Here is a 26423-nt window from a genome sequence, read left to right on the forward strand (position 1 = left end):
CAGCTTTTCATGCAGAAGTTCCCAGGTTCAGTCCCCAGTATCTCCAGGTGTGACAATGAAAAAAATTCCACCTGATATCCTGGGGAGGCCCTGTCAGTGTTGGCAATATTGGCCTAGCTGGACCAAAGGTCTGACACTGTATCTTCCTAGGTTCCAGCTGCAGGGCATTCCAGGATGCCACCACTAAGGAGACCTTTTTAAACATTCCAAATGCCTGAACCTGAGTTGGTGATGGTATAACCAAGGTTGTTGAAACATTTTTCAAGAAGCTCTCAGGCCTGCATTCCAGGGGTGGACAGAGCCAAAAGCAAAAGAGATGAAACAAATGCTAGCTCAGTATATATAAATATCAGTATAATAAATATGCTCAGTATATATAAATATCAGTATAATTTTCAGGGCCTAGTTACAAAACATGTGAGCATATTTATTTCATCATTTAAAAGGTTGAAAGGCTTGTCGTTAGTGGCAGTGAGAGCTTTAAGCTAGAATGTGCTAGCATTTGTCTTAACGTGCATGGGATTGCACTCAAAGGTATTTTAACATTGAACATCACTTAATTTCTAATGAGATTATATTTGGAAGTCAGTGTTTTGTAATGGAAACAATATCCCTACACCAGCCACTTTATTATGTGTTCATTTATTATATTTATTAAATGCCTCAAAACACTTGTTCTCTAGGCATTTTTTGGCAGGTTCCTACACCCTGAAATTCCCCCATTTGGAAGAGAAAATTATGTGAATGGTTATGCACCATCCAGCAAGATATTCCAGTCATATAGGTACGATTGCCTGTATGCAATTTTTAATTATTTGTAAGGTTTGGTAATCACATCCCATCATTCATCATTCTGGCTGGTCACAATATGCAATCTGCGATCAGTATAAATGCAATGAAATACACAGCTGTCTGTCATTTTGAAATGATTCAATGAACCATATTTTCCTGTGAACTCAGCCAACAATGCTCCTGTGCTCGTTCTTCTGAAGCAGGCTTGATGGGTCCCGAGCCGCATTGTCCAAATTTGGTTAAGGCAGCTTGAAATGTGTCATGCCACAGTGATGTGGAGGTTATCACACAGGGGCTAGTGCGCCCTGTGGGGCAGGTGCCACCTTGGTTGCAGTCTTTGTGGTCGTGTCACAGGAAGCCATGGCTTCATCTGTGGGATCGCAGTAACGCTTCCTATGTTTTCCGTGACATCTTACTACCTTAAGAAAATATGATGCCCCCATTCTACCTTTCCACAGACAGAACCAAAAAGCAGACCAGGCGTTAATCTTACTTCGGTTCTGGTAAAGGGGCCGCCTTCTCCGTGCAGCTGGGGCCCTGCAAATGCTGCGAAACGAAGCCATGGTGGTGCTAACATGCGTCCTGGGAGGAGAGCATGAAGTCTGATGGGGTTCATGGCATGGAGCGGTGGCCCCTCTTGCCTGTTTAGGTACCTTTTTCAACAGCCTAGTCTGTGACTGAACTGCACAGAGCATTACATGCATACAGCTTAGCTGATCCAAGTGGGGTCCGCCACATGCAGCAGGCAAGAGTGTAACATTCCCTATAGCTCCCCTCCCCCCATGTTGGGTGGAGTAAGGAAAAATATGCCCATGTGTGTTGACTGAAGTTTCTCATTGCTTTTCTTAAATCCCTGCACTTGCTTTAGCCCATGGCAGGACACCAGCTTAGGAGTTGCTGCTGCTTGGGGGCGGGAAGGTGGTAGATTTGGGGCTCAGGAAGAATAGTGGGTGGCTACCACTTCCCCCCAAGTGTCCCCATCTTTGGTGGCTGCCTCCATTTACCTATGAATTGAGTTTCCAATTTCAAGCCACTTCCTTTGCAGAGATTTGCTACCAGAATCTGGAGTTGCAAAGTTGCTTCCTATGCCTTTCATGCAATTACCTTTCAGTGGACAAGTTGCGCTGGGTTTGCCAACTGATCAGGGGAATGGGTGGGTAGAAATAGCTGAGATGTTTTCTCTAGCACTTGAGGAAATTGCCAGGATACATTAGTGTGAGGCCGGCTTTTTTTCATGTTTTAAAGCAAGGCTCTGCACTATATAATTAATGTGCATGTGCAGACTTGTGCGTGCAACCCTTGCATACACACCAGAACAGGGATGGGTGGAGAATTTATCTCCAGACATTTTGGACTGCAACTGCCAGAAGTCCTGCCTTTGTGGCCAGTGGTGAGAAAGCACAGGGGCTGAAGGCTGAATTATCTCGAGAGCTACTTTCTGCCCACCACTGCTCTAGAGAGCTAGGTTTGGGAGCTGGGCCAAGGGCACCATTTTGCTTGCTTCTGGGCATGTGGGTTTGCTTCTCCATAACTGTTCTGTCACTGAGTCAAGGGAAATGGAGTGACTAGTGGCAGAGAAACTCGGCAGTGGCATCTCTGGGGTTGCTCTGAAGCCCCCAGTTCCTTGTGCAGCACTGTCGGCTGCACCCAAGCATTGCCCACTGGATAATTGTATCTGCCTGTCTCAGCCATGACCAGGGGCAGGGCAAGGTGTGCCCCTCCAAATTTGATGGACTATAACTCTCATCAATCTTGGCCAGCATAGCCAATGATGAGGGATGATGTGGGGCACCCCAGCAACAATATGTTTCCATTCCCTGATTTAGCCTCTTTCTATCAAATCTCTTTACCACCTCTACAGTGCAGTTTGTCCCTTCCCTTCCCTTCCCTTCCCTTCCCTTCCCTTCCCTTCCCTTCCCTTCCCTTCCCTTCCCCACACGAACTGTAGCAAATCAGAAGAGACCTTAACTCCAGATTAATGTTTTGGATCATTAGAGATAATATTGATATGGAATTAAAGCATTTAATTCCCATCATTAGAGAGGATCAATAAAAGCAAACAAACTCCAGGAGCAGACAGACAGCTGCACTCCTATTCTGCAGAACTAACATGGGGTGCACAAGGCCATGAGGGAGGAGCTTCTGCCTCAAATCTTCCCCTCCTCGGAACTGTTTCGTGTTGAGGATTGCCTTGAGGATTGCTCTGCTCTGTAGTCTGAGCCACAAGGCACTGGGTTGGGTCAGATCCTTTTCAGGGGTCATGCTTGGCACCTTGTCAGAGCAGCATGGCAGGAAAAGATCAGCACCATGGAAAGCTCCGAGTGGGCTGGAAGACTAGGCAGAGTTGCACACATGTTGCTCCAACGAGGAGCGGATCAGGAAGCCTTCTAGAACAGCTTGGCTACCTTTAAGCCAGTTGGCTGCATTGCCACCCTAACTGAGGCCATGGCTCTTGAAAGGTCTTGGCCTGGTTTAGCAGCCTTAAGCTGTGGCAGTGTGGAAGCAGCTGCGGCATATGAGTGTCCTGAAGATGGGAAGGGAGATGGGAAGATGGGAAGGCAGACTCCTTTGGGCACAGGAAAGCCACCCTCTAGGATCATCATGGGAGCAGTTGGTTTCTGGGATGGGGTGGGGTGGGGTGGGAGGCAGCCTCATGGCACGTTTCAGCAAACAAGCCCTCTCCCTAAACACCAACATAGATGGAATTTGCATGAAATTTGCATAAATATTCCCAGGGACATGAAGGGCCTTTTACATGTTGCCATGGCTGTGCAGCAGTTGTTCTGGGCCAACTGCTCTTGTGAGGCTGGGGCCATGTTTGAATGACCAATAGTGGGGTTGATGGGATCAGCCCTCCTCACTGCACAATTCAAATATTTTTAATATTAGCACACCTGCATATTATTAGAAAGTTAGCTCCCAGTGGTATTGGCTACAGGGAAAGATTTTATTGTGTAGTCATCTGGGACTTTTGCAGAATTGTCAGCAGAGGGCATTGGGAAAGATTCCATTTGGTAGCATCTTGCACTTGTAAACCTCACGTTTCTTCTGTCTGCTCCTGCTTTGGTCTTTTTTTTCCCCATACCCCTGCAATTCTGTTATGGAGGAGAAGATGGAATTGGTAGCCCTAGGAACCGTTGGTGTGAAAGCACCCGTTCTTTATCCGGTTTGTCTACAGTGACTGTCATTTTCTTTTTGCTTAAAGAACGAGGGCTAAAAAAGGATGAAGGGAACTGGACCTTTGATCTGATGAGATTTAATGAATGCTGATAGGGCCTTTAAAATGCTCTTCTGTGAGGTGAGTGAATGTTCAATCATTCCATAACACACAAAAAAGCATTACCTTTTAACAAACCTTACACTCAATTTTCTCTTCACATAAACAACGGAAGGTTGCTAGTTTTGAAATAAAAGCATCTAATTGTTGTCTCCTTCCTTGGACAGGAAAGCGCACACACATCTGTATTATTACATAATCTCATGGTTTTCTTATCCATTCCTTAACTGATGGTATCTTTTGTTCTCCCCAGTTTTTGGCACGTATTATTTGTGTTGTTGTCATAATGAAATTACTTAATTCCTCTGCTGTTTGAAACTCAGCCAACTTGGACTAATCTAGCAAAAATGAGTACTGTTGTATTATTCTTTTGTTTTATTATTAAAAGCTAATTGAATTTTCAGAGAGAGTACCCATATACAATGCTTATCAAAGGTAGGTTTGCACAATGCTCTGTCTTTCCATAAAACGGAACCCACAGCCTTCCACAATTCCCTAGGCAGTTACCTTTGTAGGCAAACAAGAAAGGAAACCAATAAGCATGCAATAATTCAATTCTGCAAGAGGATAATATTTTATCTCATTTGACATTGTATTGTCCAGTCTGGGGTAATTACAAAATTGGCACCTGAAAATTAATTTGTAGGCAGTGGAAAGATATAAGAATTATATATACCCAGCAACTTCTTGTGGCTAAGCCCAGTAAATCTTTCTCTCGACTTAAGGGCAGAATTCGATCCATGGGAATCCATGGGCCATGGCTCGAATCGACTCTGTGTGTGTTTGCATGCATGCGTCTTTATATTCATTGATCTTTTCGGTTCCTGTGGGAGAACATGTCTACCTCAAGCATTTAGGGTCACATTTAAGGGAAAAAGAATGTTTCCTGTTTCTCAGTGATTAGGAGACCAGACAATATTTATTGTGAGAGGCTTACCACATCCCTAGGCAGGGAGATGCTTCAGGGGAAATTGGTACCCATTTTGGTTTCCTTTAGATAAGAAAACACCTTTGCAATGTTGGTCTTGTTTTGCAAAGTACAAGAGGAGCATTGCTGAAGGCAGACTGACACGCCTACATCTGGATGGACACCCCTGGGAGCAACCTGGACATTTCATCCACAGCATGTCTAGGTTCAGCAGCTGTCTGCTAGAATGGGCTGGGCAACGTGTGGCCCTCCAATTGTTTTAGCTTACAACTGCCAACAGACCTCACTTTGGCGCTGCTGGTGAGGGATGATGGAAGTTGTGTTTGTATTTTGGCCTACAAACTGCCAGAAACTTTTAGTGTTCTCTTTCTCTTCATCTCATTGTCTTTTTCCATTAAAGGCCCAGACATACTGTAGCATGTGCTCATGTGTCTGTATTTTGTGCTCTCCCAGTCTGCTCAGCTTCTTTTCCTTCTCCAAGCTCTGATAGATGGATCAGAGGAATGAAATCCAAGCAATGATGATAAGGGAGGCAAAGTACCAAGCAGCAACAGGTTTAAAACGTTCTGGCCAGACCAGGCACTCACCCCAAAGGTAGTGCACTGGAGGAGCAGTTTACACAGCCTTTTATTCCCTACTTCACACGCAAAGTCCCTGCCTCCTTTCTCCCATTGGCTGGGATACTGGGAATTCACACTCTTCTCCGTCCGCCTTCATCATACTACTCCTTGGTATGTTACCCCCACCTGCTCATACGTCCCATGTTCATGTTAATAACCCTCTGAGTCATAGTAGGAGGCACCACTAATATACATTAGCTAATTACTCAGCCGTACTTTAGATTCTAGGTTCAAAAGTTTAATGCCACGTCTACCGATTACATCTTGTAGTCTATTAGTTTGTGTTGGTCACAATACTCTTATTAATCACCAAGTGATCTATAGCCTTAACTGTTCTAGTCTGTTAGTCCCAGTAATTATCTACTTCTCACATCCAAACCTTCCAGAGAGATTCTTCACTATGGGGAAACTAGATTAGGAAGCAGCTGCAATATATGTAGCCTTTGAAATCATAAGCAAGAAAAGGAAAACAGGTGTATGGTAAATAATTTCTCATTCAATGGTTAATGAGAAGATACTCTGTCTGGGGGTGGAACAGTGTGTTGCAAGAATTCTTTGTTGCCAAAACTGGCAGGTCTGTGCCATGATCTTAATATATAGTACAACTTGCCCTCTTGCTTTGAGATCACCATGCTGCATGTTTTCATTCCCCACCCACCCAGGGCTAGTCAGGACAACCAGTCTGTGGTGTTCTGTGCATTAGAGAGTGGGATACCCAATAAAGAGCCTCCATTTTTGGTGGCAGCTCTATCTTTCTCTCAACCTGTAGTTCTAACTCTCAGGAAATGGCATAGAGGGAGTAGTTTTTGCCTTTGCATTGAAAGGATAATCTTGCTCTGATGACTTCTGCATCTGATTTGTCAGAAGATGTTTGGTGTTTGTCTGTTTTGTCATTCACGTGTTACAACAGGGCTGATTAATCGGAATTGAAATGTTATGGACCAAACACTCAGCTGAGCTGGAAGGCCTGTTTTTAAACTAGCAGTGTTCTAGCAGATGGCCAGATACACATTGACTCACATGTTTGTTGGTCTTGCCAGGTTCCCAATGTAGGAGCGCCCCCTGCAGTACAGGTAGGTTCAGTGCAGGGGGAGTGAAGCACAACCAATGTACAGAAGCAAGTACACAGCCGCAGTTGTATACATTTTGTGTATTTTATAATGACAGAACAAAAAGTCACCAGTCTTGGAGAGATGAGAACTGAATGCACGATTTTGCTCCAGTCAGACAGGATGCAGTGAAGAATTTAGTGCCATTTTGAAAACTCGGTCATTTTCCAAATTCCACTTAGACTCAGCTCCTGTGAAGTGGAGAGTGGCTCAGATCAGCAAGCAAACTGGACCCCACTGATTTCAGAGAACATCACCAGACCAATGTGGGCACATTAGTTTCAGGAAGCTTCTTGACCTCCCTGCAGCCCCGCTCCCTTTCGCAGAGCTAAGTAGAGGCACATATGCTGAAATTTTGTCTGATATCCCTCAAGACATCACCAAGGCTACCTGCAGGCTTGAGGAGCATTAGAGGTGGCTGAATAAGATAAGCTGTTGTCTGTTTCATATAGGAGCATAGAATTTTAGAGCTGGAAGTGGTCTAAGGAGTCATCTGGTCCCCTTCTCCCAATTTTGGGCAGAAATCTTGTAAGAAAACATTTGTAAGAGATGGGTCTGTAAGAGATGGAGCAGCTACTCCTTCCAAGGGAGTTTGTTATACCATCAAATAGCTCTTAGCAGAAAACTCTCATTTCAAGTCTTTGGTTCTTGTCCTGCCATTTGGACCAACAAGAAGTTTGCTTAACCCTCCTGTTGACCCTGCTTCTGTGTTTGAAACAGTTGTTCTGCTTGGGTTCTTTTGTGGGAGGGGGAGGCCACCGAGACAACCTCTACTAAGGGCTTAACATGCCACAAGGTGATTGAGAACATGTGTCAGCTTCTGGCTGATGCACATTTTCCCAGTCAACCTCAGGCTGGTTTTCTGCATAGCCTGGGGCTGACTGAGATGGAATTTGGACTGAATGGCACATCCTGTGGAAATTCCTGTAATAAGTTGGCCAGGCAGCTTTGGGAGATGGACATTTGTGTTGGTGGAACTCTTGGGGGAGGGGGTTGAACCCAACTTTTTCAACTGCTTTTGTGGGTACAGTCTGTTGGGAGCTAGCTTTGCCCTTCTCCCTTTCAAAACAACATACAGTTCTTTGGCACAAGCTCTTTATTCTCCACTGTACATCCAGCAAACCACAATCAGCAAAGAAGGAGTCCCAGAGCATGCTCAGAGTGGTTCATTGAACCCGAACTAGAAACTGCTTCCCTTCTTTTGAGTAACCCTGGACCCCACACTTCTGGGAGGCCCTTCTGGAGAGAGGTCTGCCTCCTAGCTATACGCAGCCCCTCTAGTTGTCTAGTTCTTGTCTCCCAACAGTGCATCATGGGGCCAAAATTTGTACCAGGCTGCTGCGATTCCTGTCCCATGCCCTCCTCTGGTGGTTGCAGACTCTGGCTATTGTCAGGGTCTGCCTGAACACCAGGAGATGGCTTATCTCGGAGCTTGGGATAAGCTCTTCTGCCTCTTCCATCTCTCTATCTGGAGGCCTCATTTCTCAGGGCTCACCCTCACCATCTGAAGAGTCCGTGTCACCCTGGCCCTGAAAGGCATGCCAAGAACCACAGCCTCTTTCATTCCCAAAACAGTCCTCCCCCATTCATTGCTTTTGCCTCCAAAGGGAATCCATCTCCCAATGGATAATATGGTTAATATGTATTTATTTATTGTTGTGAGCCACCCTGAGGCTTCGGCGAATGGGGCGGCATAGAAGCTTGCTAAATAAATAAATAAATAAATAAATAAAATGGCTTTTCTCTAACAAAAGTGACCATCAGATTTTTTTATTGTACTCATTAGCATGTAGCATGTAGTTCATTCATTTATTAAATCAATAAATTGTGGCCTGTGCCTACCAAGTGCCTGGGGTGATGTATCATAAAAAAACATTAAAATTTTACATAAGACCAAGAAAGATAAGAGCATCCCTGCCGCCAGTCAATTAAATGTAAGAGTGGCATTAACATTCAAGAACAATGGAACATCACACATTAAAAGCCTCATAGAACAGAACAAACTTTACTGCTCATCTGAAGCAGCATAAGGAAAGAACACATCTAACCCCTCTCTGGAGGGAGTTCCTTGATCACGCTGCTGCTCCTGCAAAGGCCCCATCTTAAGTACCCACCAACATAACCTGTCTGGATAGTAGGGCATTGAATGGAGTCTCCATTAATCACTGGACAGGAAGGTTCCTGGTTGCTGGTCTAAGTCTTAAAACTCAGTGGTCCTTATGGTTGGACTAGGAGAAGGGAAGGCTGAGGTCAGATATGGTACCACATCTTCAAGTACTTGAAAGAATGTCCCACTGAGGAGGGCCAGGATCAATTCTCTGTCGTCCCAGAGTGCAGGACATGGAATAATGGGCTCTGGTTACAGGAAGCCTGATTCCGGCTGGACATCAAGAAATCTTCCTGACTGTTAGAGCAACACGACCATGGAGACAATGTCCCAGGGACTGGTCATGGGTTCTTCCACATCGAAGGCACTCAAGATGCAGCTGGAGAGCCACCTGTTGGGATGCTTTAACTTGGAGTCCTGCAGCAGCAGGGGGTTGGACCTGATGGCCTCCTTGGCCCCTTCCAGCTCTACTATCCCATGATTCTGTGCTTCACTGCTCTCAGTGGGATCACCTCCACATCGACTTTCGTTTGAACCTTCTCACTGGTGCACATGGTTTGGGTTTTGAAAGGGCTATCTTTCTTCTACTTGCAGAGGGTGTTGACAGCTTCTGCTGTGCCAGAAGGGTCTTCCCCACTCCCACTTTCCTCATGATTTCCCTCTTTATGTTCATTTCCATTTTTTGCAGGCTGAGGTACATGGTGAAACAGCTGGAGACAGGAGACGTGAATATTGATGAGCTGAAGAAGAACTTGGAGTACACTGCTTCATTGCTGGAAGCTGTCTACATAGATGAGACCAGGTGAGGTCATGGGACTCGGGCAGCTGTGTGTGCCTTTCTCCATCCCACTTTAAGGAGTGGAGTGTCTGAGGAATCTTAGAGTAAGTCATAAGGAGATGATGTCAGGCTTAGTGGCTGGAATACTGGCAGAAATGGTTCAGTGCTGTGGACCAGCCAGCTTCCAGAGCCTAATCCATGTGAAGCTTCCTTGAGAGGGTGGACCCTGGGTAGACTGACGCCATATGAGGGCAGTAGGAAGAGTTGGAATGCCCCCTAAAGGGCATTCTGGGAAATAAAGTACTCAGCATCCTTGGACCTTGCTGAAACTAGGGACACAGTTATAGACCCTTGCCCCTATGCCTGGGCTCTGTCTCTGTCTTGTGTTTGCATCCTCACATCAGCATATTTTGATATTGATGGGTGGACACAAACAAGCTTATTTTTAATATTTCCAGGACAAGTATAATGTGAACTGAGTGCAAGCCCTGAAGACATTGTTCTGAATTTGAGAAGTTAATACCGGCTAAAGAAACGAATGGTTTATTCGAGGAAGTTTATAAAATATTTATGGAACAAAATATTCATATTTTTGGTGCCGTTTGCAGTTCTGCCTCCTGCCTTTCACACTGCAGTGCTTATTGTTTGTCTCCCTCCATCTCCTACCACTTCCCTGCTGGTGCCATTCCTGTTTCAGGCAGATCCTGGACACGGAAGATGAGCTCCAAGAGATCAAGTCTGACGCAGTACCCTCAGAGGTGCGGGACTGGCTGGCTTCCACTTTCACCCAGCAGACGCGGGCCAAGGGGCGTCGTTCCGAGGAGAAGCCCAAGTTCCGCAGCATCGTCCATGCTGTTCAAGCTGGCATCTTTGTGGAGAGGTCTGGATTTTGTCCCTTTATCCCAGATGGGTGTGGTTTGGGACTGGAATGTGAGGGATGGGGGATGCTCTGCCATCATCTCACAGCTTCAGCCTCAAGTTCAGTAGGTGGGCTGTGAGCCAGAAAAGCAGCATCAGCATCCAGCTGCATTTTGAAGAGGGAAGGAGAAAGAAGGGAGAGGGGCAGGGTTGGGCAGAGAGAAAAAAGAAAGCCAGAGGAAGTTGAGATGCCACGGTGGATTTTGCATGAGCAAAATTAATATATAGGGTACACAAATCAAGAGCAAGTCCTGTGCTGCTGTTTGGATGGAAAGGGCAGCCCTGGGCTTTGAAAGATGGAAGACTGCTGACCCTAGCAGAGAGGGTAAGGGGGCTCAGGTCCCATGTGCCTGACATTTGATGTCCCATGTGAAAAGGGCTGGTGTGCTATCTGCCTGAGGGGACTGGGCAGGTGCCTCCAAGCAGCAGTAATTTAGTAGACTGCTTGGTATTATTATTTCAGCTGGTTGGAGAGCCAGGGTGGGGTGGTGGTTAAAAGCAAAGGACCGGGGACCTGGGAGCTCCAGGTTGTGGTCCCCACTCAGTCATGGAGCCAAGTGGGTGACTTTGGGCCAATCACAGAATCTCAGCCAATCACAGGATTGCGTTGTGTAGATAAGATGGAGAGGAGAAGGAGAAAGAGCATTAGGCAGGCTGCCTTGAGTTCCTTACAAGGAAAACATGGTGGGATATAAATATCATCCATAAATAATCACGATGTTCCAAGGGAGCCTGACCTGCTGCTCTCTGCCCTGCAGGATGTTCCGTCGGACGTACACGGCTGTGGGGCCCAACTATTCTGCCTCAGTCATCAACTGCTTGAAGGTAACAACTTCTTAGGGGGATGCCCAACTCGTGGTGCAACAATCCTATGCATAGCTTCTCATATGTAAGCCCCACTGAGTTTAATGGGGCTTACTCTCAGTTCAGTGTGTATAGAATAGCCCCAGCTGCATGAGCCAAGCAAGCTTTTCTCATTGTTCCCCTTGGTCCACTCCTAAACAGGAGCTTAACTTTTCCTGAAAGTTATATTTCTGACTAGGAATCAATGACTACAAAACATGTAGGGGCCAGCTGTAGGTGGTCACTGAAAAGGGGAAAGGTACTTTGCACATGCTCAGAGGAACTCTTTTTGTTCTGACTTTCACATTGCAGACCACCCAAGGTTAAAGGGTGGCCCTGGAAAATGGTTTCCTAGCTCCTATTCAGCTCTATGGAATGCAGGTGGTACAGTGGTTTAAACTGCTGTGTTGCTGGGCTGGTTGATCAAAAGGTCGCTGGTTTGAATCTGCACAATGGGATGACCTCCTGTTGCTCCATCCCAGCTCCAGCCAACCTTGCAGTTCGAAAGCATGCAAATGCAAGTAGATAAAAAGGTACCACTTTGATGGGCAGGTAACAGAGTTCCGTGCACTTTGGTGTTTAGTCATGCCGGCCACATGTCCACGGAGGCTGTCTGCGGACGAACACCGGCTCCCTTGGCTAGGAAATGGAGATGAGCACTGCCCCTAGGGTCAGGCATGACTGGACTTTAATGTTAAGGGGAAACCTTTACCTTTACCTTTTTATTCAGCTCTATTCTCATCCACCTTTGAGAATTTACTGTTAGGGCATTTCCTGATTAAAGAGGGCCATCATTCCTTCCGTTTTCCCAGTATAAGCTCTTTTTGCATAGCTGTAACAAACAAGAGTGAACCTCCCTGTTTTTGTTTGTTTGTTTCCTTGAGCAGACTCTTGACCTCTGGTTTTTTGATGTTTTCGCGCTGAATAAAGTGAGTGAAGACCATGCCTTGCGCACAATTGTCTTTGAGCTGCTTACCCGCCACAATCTCAACAGCCGCTTCAAGGTAAGAAACGTGTGTGTGTGTGTGTGTGTGTGTGAGAGAGAGAGAGAGAGAGAGAGAGAGAGAGAGAGAGAGAGAGCATTGTGGGAAGGACTGTTGCGGAGGTCTTGCACGCAGGGGCACAGACAGCCTTGGCAGGGCCCTGGGCTCATCACCACTGCCAATGCATTCGGTCCCCCCATGCTGTATGAAGAGAGTCCTGCCACCTGTTCCTGGAGTCTCTAGGTGGGGCTGGGAAAGACCCCCTTCTGAGCTTCCAGAGAGCCACCACTGGTGCTGAGCTAGATGGGCCATGAGTCAGCTTGGCCACAGGGCCTGCCCTATACATGCTGCTTCCTTGGGCAAAGGACAAAATGGTCCTTTGCCCCATTCTGTTCCATGCACCAAGCTGGCTGGGATGGCAGTTGCTGGCGATGCCTGCAGTGGAACAGAGTCCTCCACATCACCTGAGGGCAGAAAACCAGCCTCGGGATGCAGGCCATGTGGCCTGCAGCACTTTCCTTTCACATCTTACCTCCACCTCCCACAAACAGCTGCCTGAAGCAACTTCCTCGCTTTGCCTAATAGTCGGGCTGGCCCTGCTTGGCCACTCTTATCACCAAAGCTTGCCTGTTGCAGCATTATCCTCTTCATCCTTCCTCAGATCCCCACGGTGTACCTCATGACCTTCCTGGACGCGCTGGAGGCCGGCTATGGGAAATACAAGAACCCTTACCACAACCAGATACATGCTGCTGACGTCACTCAAACTGTACACTGCTTCCTGCTTCGCACTGGCATGGTGGTAAGGGTCACCATGAGGATTAGCCACTTCAGGGAATGCTCCATCAGCCAGCCCCATAGCTGAGATGCATTTGTGCTGCATACCAAGAGAGCTAGACTCTTACTCTCCGTCTCCACAGGATGTGGAACCTCTGCAGAGGCCTTGGTTATTAATCTAGTGCACTTAGATTAAAACATGTGCTTTTAAACTGGGCTGAGCCAACCCACATAGGGCTAATTTCAGTCACAGGAATGAGAGATGCCTATTATTTTTGGCCTCTGAACCTCCTTTATGGAAATTCCTGAAAATCCTGATTTTAATCATTTACTTAAATATCTTAGTGACCCCTAGTGGTCTCCCCCAGATCAGCACAATGCCAGAAAAGAGTTTGGCTAGCAAAGCTTCACTGAATGAGTTCCTTCTCTCCCCACCAATCCCCCTCCTCTTCTTTTGTCACATCTGATTTCTGATAGGGGTTCTGTGACTTTAAAGGTTACGCGATGGAGCTGCATTAATGGAAGCACAACTGCCAAACTGCACGAGGTGTTGGTACCCCTCTGTTCAGTGGTAGATAGGCCCCATCTTGAGTATTACACCCGGTCCTGGACACCACGCTTCAGGAAGGACGTAGACAGGCTGGAGGGGTTCAGAGGGAAGCAACAAGGATGCTCGGGGTCCGGAAACAGAGCCCTGTGAGAAGAGAGTGAAAGAACTGAGTGTGCATAGCCCAGAGAAAAGAAGAATGAGGGGAGATGAGATAGCATTTTACTTGAAAGGCTGGCACACTGAGGAGGGTCAGGATCAATTTTCTGCCACACCAGAATGCAGGACATGGAATGCTGGGCTCAAATTATAGGAAGCAGATTCCAGATAGTCATCAGGAAAAGATTCTTGACTGTCAGAGCAATATGACAAAGGATCCAATGATCTAGGGAGGTGGTGGGCTCTCTCACATTGGAGGAGGTCGAGATGCAGCTGGACAGCCATCTGTCAGGGATGATTTACCTTGGAGTCCTTCACTGAGCAGGGGGTTGGATTTCAGGAGCTTATTGGCCCCTTCCCTTCCAACTCTACTATTCTATGATTCTATGACGGGCAGAAAACCCAACAGGTATATCTCTTCCAGCACGTGGATGTCTGAGATCGAGGTAATTTTTCAACTAAAAGCAGTGGAAAAGAAGTGCAACCTTTTTTTCTCCCAGGGGGAAGCAACAGCCTGAGCTGTGTCCTACAGCATGCTGTATACTATGTTCTACCTTCATTGCAATCGTTCACAAACCATGGTCTGTTTCAGACAGGTGGCTTGGATGATCTCTTATAGCAGAAAAAAAAGTTGTCTTGTGGCCCAATAAAGACACCAACAGACAAATTTATTTATTTAAAGCATGGGCTGGCTTTATTTTGCAGTTCATTTATTTATAATATTTGAGGGTTGCCTCTCCAGTCCATGATTGCTTGAGGTAATGTACAGTAAAAATGTAAAGATTAAAATACAAACACCTAAAATGTATTTTAAAGCTGGGGATGAGTGATAAATAATAGAGAGCAACATTAACTGTTACAGGTTTGGTGGACGTTATTGTTTTCCCCAGTTGTCTGAAGTAGGAGTGTGTAGAAGGTAGTTCTCTGGATTTAAAGACTTCAGCTCCCAGGAGTCTCTTCCAGCTTGGCCGGTGGTCAGGAATGCAGGCATTCCAAATGTCTGGAGTGCTGTTTTCTGCCCATGCCGGCCTAAAAGATATCAACAATAAGGCTGGCCTAACCTGGACTTCTGCAAGTGGGGAGGCGTTGCACTAAAGGCCCTGTTAGGTTGCTGGCCAATCCCAACCCTCAGGAGGTGGACTTTGCAACAGGCCTCTTATGGGCCAGCTCAGATGTCGAGCAGATGCCTTAGCCCCATGTCCCCATTTAGGGTATGATGTGTTGGTGATGTCTTCTGTCTCTCCCCACTACACAGCACTGCCTGACAGAAATTGAGGTCCTGGCCATTATCTTTGCAGCTGCAATCCACGATTATGAGCACACAGGTACCACCAACAGCTTCCACATCCAAACCAAGTGAGTAATGATGCTCTGCCAGGCTGTGTGTGAAGACTGGGTAGGGGTGTGCATTCTCATTGGCCTAATGGGTGAATATAAGTCAGCTTTCTCCAGCCTGGTGCCCTTCGTATGTTTTGCACTGCAACTTCCAGCACTGGCCATGCCGTTGGGGAATGGAAATCCAAAACATCTGGAGGCCACCAAATTGGGAAAGGCTGTGATGAGCCATTTACTGGTACAGAGGGTGTAACTCAGTGGTTGGCCACAGGTTTTGCAGTTGGAAGCTTGCACATTCAATCTCTACTATCTCTGGTTAAAGGGTTTGGGGAAGAAGTCAAGAATAATAGCCCTGGCTGCTCTGGGCAAACATTCTGGCCCAAAGAAGGCAGCTTGCTATGTTCCTACTGTTTTGAATATGTCCAGAATCTCAGCTCTCTTCATTAGAATAAGGCCCAGGTTGTTGTCCTGAATTATCAAACCGTACGCTTCAAACCTTCCAAACAGTATTTCCCAGCTCTTTCCCAGTGAAGAGAGCTGTGGCCCAGCTCTCTTCACTCTTAGTTTAGTCTAGTCTCTTCTTCCTTTCCTCCAAGAACACTGTTTCTTGGCTGATAAAAGAAGGGAGATGTCTTAGATCAGCCTTGGGTTACAGATGTTCTTGGACTGTAACTCCCATCCTCCCCAGCCAGTTTGGCCAGTGCTCAGGGATTAAGGAACTTGTGCAAAACCACTGGGGGAGCTGGAGTTTGGAGAGGCTGCCATAGGCAATTCTTTGCTGATCCCGCTGCCTACAGTTCCACGTTGGAGGGGAGAGATGCATCCCGCACCCAGGCTGCCCAGACACGCCTTTGCAGTCAGCATTGCTAACATTGCCTCTGAACTGGAGCATTTCCTTCCTCGCAGGTCAGACACAGCCATTTTGTACAACGACCGCTCAGTGCTGGAGAACCATCATATCAGTGCCGTCTTCCGTATGATGCAGGAAGAGGAGATGAACATCCTCATCAACTTGACCAAGGATGAATTTGCGTGAGGCCTTGTCCACCCCCTGTCCATGTCCTTCCCCTCAAAGAAATGATAGCGTTCACCCTAGCAGCTGAAGACAATGTCCTGGGATGGAGTGGTGAGGCTGGACCCAGGCAGTGGAGGAAGAACCAGGCAAACTGTTTGTAAACTGTGAGCTCAGCTCACATGGGGAAATGGGGCATTAATTCCACCTTAATGTACGGCCCTAGTTACTTGGAAAAAAGTCCTGCGAAGTTCAGTGGGGTTTACTTCCAAGTATAGCCTTCTGCAACTTAGTACGACCTAAATGGTTACAGTGCACAGCAGTCCTGACCGTTGACCATGCTGTCAGGGGCTGATGTTGAAGGCATCTGGAGGGCCCCAAGTTTGGGAAGGCTGCTCTGGTAATTTGGTTCAGGTTTCCAGCCTGAAGTACTTCATTTAAGTTCAGGCATGCCTGCTTGGGGCTCCCACTGAAGACTGATCAGGGCCACGGGTCTGCTCTACTTAGCTTCAAATATGTCATATCAGGAGGGCCTTCCAGATGTTGGTGGGCTGCAGCTCCCATGGTCAATAGGGTGAGATGATGGTTGCAGCTCAATAGCTTTTGGAGGGCCACACATCCCCCATCCCAACTGTAAAGCATCAACTGCTTCCAGACAACTCACTGGCTCACTTTTGGTCTCTGTGTCTCATATATTTATTAAAGGAGATGACAGAAATTGTCTGGCCACCTGGAATTCCAGAATATGTCAGTTGTTTATATAGCAGTAGTGAATGGATCTCCAGCAAAGTTCATACCAACAACAGATGAAGCAGCAAAATCATTCCTGGGCTTTGTTTATTTGGACTGCAGATCTGAAAAATTCATAACCCTTCCCCTCAAACCCCGCAGTCTCCCAAACCATGAAGGCCTTTCCAGACAATCCGTGAGTAGCAGGGGTAGGAAACCTGTGGCCTTCCAAATGTTATGGAAGCCATCATAGTCCAGCAACATTCTCCACTTGCTTTCTAGTGCAAGAAATTTGTAGTTATATGAGCGTAGCTCAGTTGTGTGGCGTGTTGAGTAGCACATATCCTGCCCTCATACTTTTGACCTCCCCGAGTCTGCTTTCAGAGAAGGAATTGTATAGGCGGTGCAAGTAAGATGGCTAATGACAAGTCAAAGTGTGAGAAACACCTTTGCCAGTTTCATGTGTCTGCATGTGTGTGTATTTGTGCATGTGCGTGTGCACACACAGAGAAATTTATTTATTTAAAATATTTATATACCTTTCAATACCCAACAGCCCTGAAATGGTTCAGGAAGCATCACACATTTATAAAACAAGGAAATGCAGGGAGTCTTGAAATTTGCGGTGAGACTTTTAGCTTAAATGGCAGAAGTCACAGTGGGCTGGGCATCTCCAGATTTCATCACTGAACTATTTACAGTGCTTGCTTTGCAGATCCTCTTGATTTCAAGCCTCAATTTTCTCCTTAAATGGTTCTTTCTCTTTCTGACAGAATGGTCCCCCTTTCTCTCACTCTTTCTGCCACTTCAAATAAAACCTTAGCCTTCTGCTGCACCTGGCTGAAAGTTTCATAGAATCATAAAATAGTAGAGTTGGAAGGGGCCATGAAGGCCATCGGACCCAATCCCCCTGCTGGTGCAGGACACCAATTTACACCATTGCACTCAGATGGCTGTCCAGTTTCTTTTTAAATGTCTCTAGTGTGGGAGAGCTGACCACCTCTCTAGGCAAATGGTTACACTGTTGTATTGCTCTGACAGAGAGCCCCCCCCTCCCCCCCGATATCTAGCCTAAATCTGGTTTGTTCCAACTTTAGTTCTTTGCCCAATGTCCTACACTCTGGGATGAGTGAGAAAAGATCTTGTCCTTCCTCTTTGTGACAGCTTTTCAGGTACTTGTAGAGTGCTATTATATCCCCCCTCAGTCGCCTCTTCTCGAGGCTGAACATGCCAAGTTCTCTTCATTCCTCCTCATAGGGCTTTGCCTTCAGTCCTGAATCATCCATGTTGTCCTCCTCTGAACCCTTTCCAGCTTGTCTGCATCTTTCTTAAACTGTGGTGCCCAGAACTGGATACAGTATGCTAGATGAGGTCATTCTGTCTTTCCTGGCCTAATATTGCTGACCCACCCCTGAGATTCCTTTGCAGGTTTACTGAGTGGGTCACAGGTAGAGAGCTTTAGCTATTGGGCAATATATAAATTAAATAAATAAATGCCTTAAAGTGACAAGTCACCTGATTTTCCTGTAGGCCAGCTCCATGTACTTTCAGCTTCCTTGAGAATTCCCCTCTGAGTGGCGGCCTTATAATTTACTGAAGCATGTGAGTTTGAACAAAGGATCTGGAGAAACCCAGCTGCAGAACTCTTCCCCTTCTGTACATGTTGAGTGGGAATCCATAAGTGTTCATGTTGGATCAGGACTTGCATGCACAGTCTTAGAAATGCTAAAATAAGGTAGCTGGATGCTTCATAGACACATAATTGTTTGGATAAGCCTGTATGACCTGGTTTGCCTGCCTTAGGTGCTAAATAACTCAGTGGTTAAACCATGGTTTGCTGTTGGGCTAACCACTGTGTCATTTAGCCCCTAAACAATCCAGCAGTCTGGGTTCAGATCTCACACTCAGCATGAGCCAACTGTGGGTTGATGAGTAAAAGCAGAAGAGGTGTGCACACTACAGCCAGAGTGTCTGCTCTCTCTCTAACTCATCTCCAACACTGTTTTTTAAATCAACAGCTTCTCATTACATGGAAAGGCCTTTTCTCATACAGTTGCCCTGCTTAATGTATATAATTTTATAGCAGATCCAGAGGTTTTTAATTCATAACCCTCCCATTATTTCTCCACTTTGTCTTCCCTCCCTCCCTCCTTCTTTCCTTCCTTCTGTCCCTTCCATCCATCTGTCCGTCCTTCTTTCTTCCATGAGAGATGTGTTAAGAAATAAAAGTCAGAATATAGCTGCACAATGCCTTTGGCTGGGTAATGCTGGGAACCCTCTGTCTGGAAGCACACGCTATCTAATGTGGAATTGAGGAAATAAGGTTTGAGGTGCTACAGAATTCTCCTCCAAGTGCAGATGATCAGGGCAAAGTAGCTACAATGATTATTTCCTATTGGATTCATTCATCAGCAGAACAGCAGCGACAAAAAAATGGGATGGAAGTTGGCAGGCTCCTCCTGTTAAATGTATTTAAGTGGCTGTGTCCTTGCTGGGAGGATTGAAGTTAGTAAGTGTTCCCCGGTGGCAAAATTGGCTATAAGAGAATAAATTACCTCTTAATCAAGTAGCGGTAAGGGCATTTGTTTGGGTCTCAGGCTGTAATCCTATACCCACTTCCTGGGGGTAAGTCCTACTGAACTCAGTAAGATGTACAGAATTGACATGAAGACGTTTGCAATGTCTTTTGAGATTCTGAGGAAGGCAGGTTAAAAGAGATCATTGTCATTATTAGAGGTAATTTTGAAGGCTATCATGGCAATGATATTACCTGCCACTTGGGGATCTTTGTTGTTTGTTTCATTTTGGAATGGAATACATCTTTTTCAAAGACTGTGCAAGATGCCGGCAGCAGCCAAGCTCCAATCTAGCTCTTACCTGTAGGCAAATGGACAGAATCTTCCTTTTCTTTTCAAGCAACCCAGAAGGGGGATTTCTCACTGTTTCTGGAAGGGACGTGAGGAAAGAATTGTGCTAGAAGTGGAAACATACTGAAAAATGATTGTGTGTGAGAGAGAGTAGAACCTCCCTTTCTCTTTCTTCATGTGGGACAGGGAGCTCCGGTCGCTTGTGATCGAAATGGTTCTAGCTACAGACATGTCCTGCCACTTCCAGCAAGTCAAATCCATGAAAACGTCCCTACAGCAGCTTGAGCGGTAAGTGCCCAGAGGAGTGGGGAGCTGGCAGTCTAAAAGACTGTGCACAGAAATGGGCAGGAGGGCTGAGCTAACACAGTTTGGGCTTGTAAAGGGGAAACAGGCTTAGCACTCAGAGGGACATGCAACAGAAGTGGGATTCTCCTCCCAGAAATGGGAGGAGGCATGATAAAGCTTGGGGGACTTGATCCCACATTTGTCCTGAGATTCCAAAAAAATTCTGGTCCTGCAGGCCAGGGATAGTGAGTCGGCACCAGGCCTCTGTGGATGCAGGAATAATTGGTGGTGTTTTGAGATTGATCTCCTCAGTGCCATCTCCTTTCTTTGCCCACACTGCCCTCCAGTTCTGTTGGTGAGGGTGACCATCACGATCTTAGCTGAGTGGTGTGTAACCTCTATGGCTCGGGGGCCACGTGTGATGCTGGGTGGGCTGCATCCACATATGCAAGGCCTATGCACATGGCCATGAACACACTCATAACTTTGTACAGGGACACAAAGCATCCATGCAGAATCCCCACCCATTGCCTCGTAAAAAGGGACCTGGTTGTCCTCCCGTTTTGCTCATGGAAACCCAGTCCGACACTCTCGCCGTTATATTGCACCTGTGGTATCAGGTGACCTGCTCACTAGCAGGCTGGGTGTGCCCATCCCAAGAGAGTGGTTTTGCGCATGTGTGCCAAAGTGCTTTCCTAAACCATATCGGTGATGGGTGTGCTGAGAATGGGCCCACTGTGTGGGGCCAGAGCTCTGTGGCAGAGAATGTGCTTCGCATAACAGAGCATTATTATTATTATTATTATTATTATTATTATTATTATTATTATTATTATAACATTTCCATGCCGCCCCTTGCCGAAACCTCGGGGCGGCTTACAACATGATAAAATACATTGAAATACAATAGTACATAATAAATTACCATTAAAAATAAAAATACAAAAAAATACATTGATTTACAAATACAAAATTAAAATTATCAGTATAAAATAAAAATATAGGAGGAGAAGGAGAAGGAAGAAGAAGTTGCCCAGGCCAGATCATATGTTTTAACAATTGAAATGATGTTTAAATAAAAAGGTCTTTACCTGGCGCCGAAAAACCAGTAACGACGGTGCCAGGCGGACCTCTTTGGGGAGTGAATTCCATAGGTGGGGCGCCACCGCAGAGAAAGCCCTCCTCTGGGTACTTACTCGCCTAATTTCTTTCATGGAGGGTTCCCAGAGAAGGGACTCTCCCGCAGATCTCAAAGGGCGGTCGGGCATATACGGACGTAAGCGCTCGTTCAGGTAGCCAGGACCCAAGCCGTTTAGGGCTTTGTAGGTCATAATCAACACCTTGAATTGGGCCCGGGCTTCAATGGGAAGCCAGTGAAGCTGACGGAGGACTGGAGTCATGTGAGCATAACGCCCCGTCCCCGTCAGCAACCTGGCAGCTCTATTTTGCACCAATTGAAGTGTTCGGACTGTCTTCAGGGGAAGCCCCACGTAAAGCGCGTTACAGAAGTCTAGGCGGGAAGTCACCAGCGCGTGTGTCACCGTCGCCAGGCAGTCGTACTCCAGGTAGGGGCGCAGCTGATTAATCAGCCGAAGCTGAAGGAAGGCATTCCTCGCTACCGCTGTCACCTGAGCTTCCAAAGAGAGCTCCGGGTCGAGGAGTGCTCCCAAGCTGCGGACCTTGTCCCTAAGAGGGAGTGTTGCACCATTCAGGACCAGGTCAAATCCACCCTCTCCGAAGCCCGATCCGCCAACCAACAGGACCTCCGTCTTGTCTGGGTTGAGTTTCAGTTTATTGGCCCTCATCCATTCCCTTACCTCGGCCAAGCACCGGTTCAGCACAGCCACTGCCTCACCTGGATTAGTGGAGAATGAGAGGTAAAGCTGGGTATCATCAGCGTATTGATGATTCCGCAGCCCACACCTCCTGATGACCTCTCCCAGCGGTTTCATATAGATGTTAAATAGCAGAGGGGATAGAATGGAGCCCTGTGGTACCCCATGGCATAGCTGCCATGACGTAGAGACATGGTCCCCCAGCACTACCTTCTGGAATCGACCGTCGAGATAGGAGCGGAACCACTGTAAAGCAGTGCCTCCAACCCCCAATCCCGCAAGTCTATCCAGAAGGATGCCATGGTCGATGGTATCGAAAGCCGCCGAGAGGTCCAGAAGAACCAACAGGGATGTACTCCCCCTGTCCTTCTCCCTGCACAGGTCGTCGTACAGGGCGACCAAGGCAGATTCAGTACTGTACCCGGGTCTGAAGCCGGACTGAAAAGGATCCAGATAATCAGTTTCATCCAAGAGTGCTTGGAGTTGTCCCGCCACCACTCGCTCCAACACCTTGCCCAGAAACGGGATGTTGGCCACAGGTCTATAGTTAGTGGCCATCTCTGGATCCAGTGACGCTTTCTTCAGGACCGGTCGTATTACCGCCTCCTTTAAAGGGGCAGGCACTCGAGAAGCGTTAACCACTTCCAAGATCCAGGTCCCAATCCCGTGCTTGGAGTTATTTATTAACCAAGACGGGCAAGGATCCAATAGGCAAGTGGTGGGACGTACTCTTCCAAGCACCTTGTCCACATCATTGGGCCGCAATAATTGAAATTTCTCCAGTAATTTTGGACCAGACGGTGGCATTGGCGACTCCTCAGAGACCTCTGATTCATTAGTGGAGTCCAGCTCGTGACGAATCTGAGCGATTTTCTCCCTGAAATGCCTGGCAAAGTCATCACAGCGGGCCTTTGAGGGTGGCATCGGATCTTCCTTAGGACCCAGGCGAACCAGGCCTTGCACCACTCGAAAAAGCTCCGCTGGACGGCATTGTGAGGAGGCAATGGAAGCGGAAAAAAACTTCTTTTTCGCCGCCTTCACCGCCACAGCATAGGCCCGATAGTGGGCTCTCAAGTGTGTTCGGTCAGATTCATCCCGTGATTTCCTCCACCTACGCTCTAGCCGTCTCCCAGCTCGCTTCATCGCCCGTAATTCAGGTGTATACCAAGGGGAAGAGCGGATCCTTGGCATCCATCTGTGGGTAGGGCTGGGAAAAAAATTTGCCTGCCAGCTTGGAAAACTGCAGTTAGACTCTATTAGCCTAGGTGGGCTGAAGCTCTGACTCCTTATGCGATAGGTTCGTATGCTCCAATCAACTTGTGGCTCAGCTTAGGGCGGTTCCTTGTGTTCCTATGAAGGGTGGATGCATTGTGTGCCAATACTGGTAGATTTGTGAAGGCAGAGACAGAAGATCCATCCCCGTTCTCACAGTCTCCATGTTGCTGCCTTTTCAGGATTGACAAGTCCAAAGCGCTGTCCTTGCTTCTGCATGCAGCTGATATCAGCCACCCTACCAAACAATGGACAGTACACTCCCGATGGACCAAGGCCCTGATGGAGGAGTTTTTCCGACAGGTATGTCTGCTGAGATCTGTGGTCTGATCGCTACATCTTCAGGCAGCGTCTGTGTTCAGTTCTGGAAACTCCAGCACAACACACACACATACACACACTACTGACTGTTTGGGAATGGGGTGAATGCATGTAATTTTCTATTCTTCCCTTCAGAATATTTGCTAGCAGGAAAGGATTCTCCCTACTCCCGCTCTTCCTCTACCACCCTTTGGAAAGATAAATCTGTGAAATGGGTTTGTGTCTGCCTTCTGTATGCAATGCAATGTACCAGGGCTCTGAAATCAGGCGCATACAATATGTTGTCAGAAGCATTCCCTTGGAGCAGACTTCCCCAACCTGGTGCTCTCCAGTTGTGTTGGAATACAAATCTTGGCAAGTGGAGGCACTGTGGGCAGGTGGTTCCCTCACCTGGGAATTAGGGCAGTTGCCTGTCCAGGATGTGCTTGTGCTTCCTCTGAAGCAGCAGGTTCATAGGTTCTTGGGGGTGCCTCCATCCATCCATGGAATGCACAAGCAGCCACCCCAGTGAGCAGTGCCTTTTTTCCACCTTGTGTTGGTTCACTATCTACAGCCCGGCCATGGTGGGCCATCTCAGGGTTAGAGGACTGCAATTCATTTTACACGCCTCTGAGCCCTGCCCCGCCCTGCCTGCCAAGAAGCTGCATCTAGTGGAAACTGGGACAGCAACCCGGCCACAATACCAGGAACCCATTGCATTCATTCCAAAGGAGTTGTTGCACCAACCAGCCTTGTGCTTGTGCTGAGATATAAAGCCCTGAATGGCTTAGCACCTCGATACCCCTTGGAGGGCCTTCTCCCTTTGTACCTGCCCAAATATTAAAATCTCATGGGAAGTCCTCTTAATGATCTAGCCTTTGCCTGAGGTCTGATATGTAGCATTCTGAGGCAAGAGCGCTCCTGATCGTGGGACTCCCGCCTGCTCATACACTGTCACTGCCAGATCCTGCAAGCTTTCAGTGCCAAGGAAAGACCTATTTGATTACCCAGGCTTTTGATTCAATCTGTGTCACTGTCTCTTGTAAACTGTTATTTATCTGTGTGCCTGTTTTCCAGTTTTAATGTTTCCTTGATTGATGCTGTATGATTCTATTATTGGCTTTGTATCCTGCTTTGGGATTCTTTTATAATGAACAGTGGGTAATAAAGTGTACCAATCCATCAACCTGGAGGGCATCAGACTGGCAAAGGTTGTCTTGTTCAGCTGAGGTAGGACTGGGATTCCATCCAGCAAGGCTAGGATGGACTAAGAGTTTTGTTAAGTAAACACCTATCAAACCTTTACGGGAAACCATGCTGTGATATTTCCCAGCCAAATGTATTTTCAAAAACAAGAAATGGCCCTTGTTTTCATTCCCCACCCCCCACAGGAATTAGAGACTTTTGAAAAAGAGTGAAAATCCTCAGGATTCCCCCACGGCTGTCGGATTTTATAATCTGTGTTTCATAGCACCATTGCTCCTAGCATCCCACCCCGGGCTTCAGTCTTACCTTGGTCAGATCTCCCCTCCCAACCCATGGTCATGATGTTGCCTCACTTCCTACAGGGGGACAAAGAGGCTGAACTGGGATTGCCCTTCTCCCCGCTGTGTGATCGCACGTCCACATTGGTGGCCCAGTCACAGATTGGTGAGTTACACAAAACTGGGCTGTCTTCCATGGCGGGGCCCTCCCTGACTCTCTCATGCTTCCTTGCCCTCCCGGGTCTTGCAGAGCTCTCTGCCAGTCCTGCTCCTCTCCACCACCAGTGTGAATGCTCCTCCACACCCTTTGCAGATCACCCCTCACAGTGGCGCTCCTCAGCACTTGGGGGAAGCAGAGGGGTCCACAGCTCTGCAGCTAATGCCCCTTCCCTTCTGCAGGCTTCATCGATTTCATTGTGGAACCCACTTTTCAAGTCCTGACAGATGTAGCGGAGAAGATGGTCATCCCCTTGGTGGAGGAAGGCTCCAAGAACAAACCTCCCAGCCAGAGCAGGTTTGCACAGATTGCCGGGGAAGAAGGGGTGCTTTGGCGTGGAGATGCAGTGATAGGGAGGGAGGCTGCCATTTCTGGCATCCTTCCTGGTTGTGCCAAGTTCCCAGCATTCTGTGCCTGTTGCCTGTTGCTCCTCCACATGCTAAAGTAACCAAAGAAAAGAAGCCAGGGTATGGGGGAGGAGGTGGTGGATATGGGGATGGGAGGCAGATGGATTGTGCATGGCTGTGGTCATCGGGGCAGAGAGCAGGACTGGCTGCTCACACTGTCCCTTTGGTGCCACTTTGTTGTCTCTTGGTGGCTGCTTTTCACTCCTGATCCATTTGGGGGACCCTGCCCTGCCTTTCACCTCCAACCATGGGTGACTTAGGGGTGCATTGAGAAGGCTGCAACAGAGAAATGCCCCTTGTTCAGGGCAGAGGCAGTATCGGGGAGAGGGGGGGTGGCCACGTGCTAGAGCTGGGGCTGCACATTTTCCCTTTGGAGCCCTGCATCTCTGGGAGGCACCTGTCTCACTGCACTCCTGTTCATGAGCACTTGGTAGAATATGGGTGCTGGGGCCCTGATGGTCTCTGTTACATGTGAGTCCCCTGGATGAACTGGCTGTTTGCCCGCATGTTCTTCACCTCCTATTCCCCACCAGCTGATTGAGTGCTTCTGCTGGAGGCTTTTTCTTGTGATTGAATGCTGCCTTCTCCCCTGTCTCTTTTCACAAATGTCCTCAGGAGTTGGGATCCTTTAAAGACACAAGACTTTAGGGCATAAGTAACTTAGCATATGCAAATTGTGCAATTGTTTGTCTTGTGGGCCTGAACCCTAGACCTTTTCAGGACCTAGTCACCACCCCTGCTTTGTGGTCTGTGCAGAATACCAGTACATTTACGAAGCTTTTCCATTCATGCATTTTGCTGTGTAGACTTCTAGAGTTGAATTTCCCAAGGTTTTGTTATGC

At 47.4% G+C, this 26423-nt stretch overlaps 1 protein-coding gene across 1 annotated transcript in view; it reads left to right on the plus strand.

The window, feature by feature from the left end:
* Nucleotides 1-444: 444 nt before the first annotated feature.
* The window catches only part of PDE1B (phosphodiesterase 1B), a 32608-nt gene continuing 6629 nt past the window's right edge, over nt 445-26423 (plus strand). Inside the window, exons 1-12 of the mRNA XM_044443165.1 lie at nt 445-458; nt 9522-9635; nt 10309-10491; nt 11288-11354; nt 12260-12376; nt 13017-13157; nt 15094-15194; nt 16080-16205; nt 19968-20069; nt 23356-23476; nt 25042-25123; nt 25357-25471. Of these exons, the coding sequence (XP_044299100.1) occupies nt 9532-9635; nt 10309-10491; nt 11288-11354; nt 12260-12376; nt 13017-13157; nt 15094-15194; nt 16080-16205; nt 19968-20069; nt 23356-23476; nt 25042-25123; nt 25357-25471 (1259 nt within the window). The 5' untranslated portion in view covers nt 445-458; nt 9522-9531. The remainder of the gene's footprint in view (nt 459-9521; nt 9636-10308; nt 10492-11287; nt 11355-12259; nt 12377-13016; nt 13158-15093; nt 15195-16079; nt 16206-19967; nt 20070-23355; nt 23477-25041; nt 25124-25356; nt 25472-26423) is intronic.

The sequence above is a fragment of the Varanus komodoensis genome, unplaced genomic scaffold (assembly GCF_004798865.1).
Source record: "Varanus komodoensis strain SLA01 unplaced genomic scaffold, ASM479886v1 scaffold41, whole genome shotgun sequence".
Lineage (NCBI taxonomy): Eukaryota > Metazoa > Chordata > Lepidosauria > Squamata > Varanidae > Varanus > Varanus komodoensis.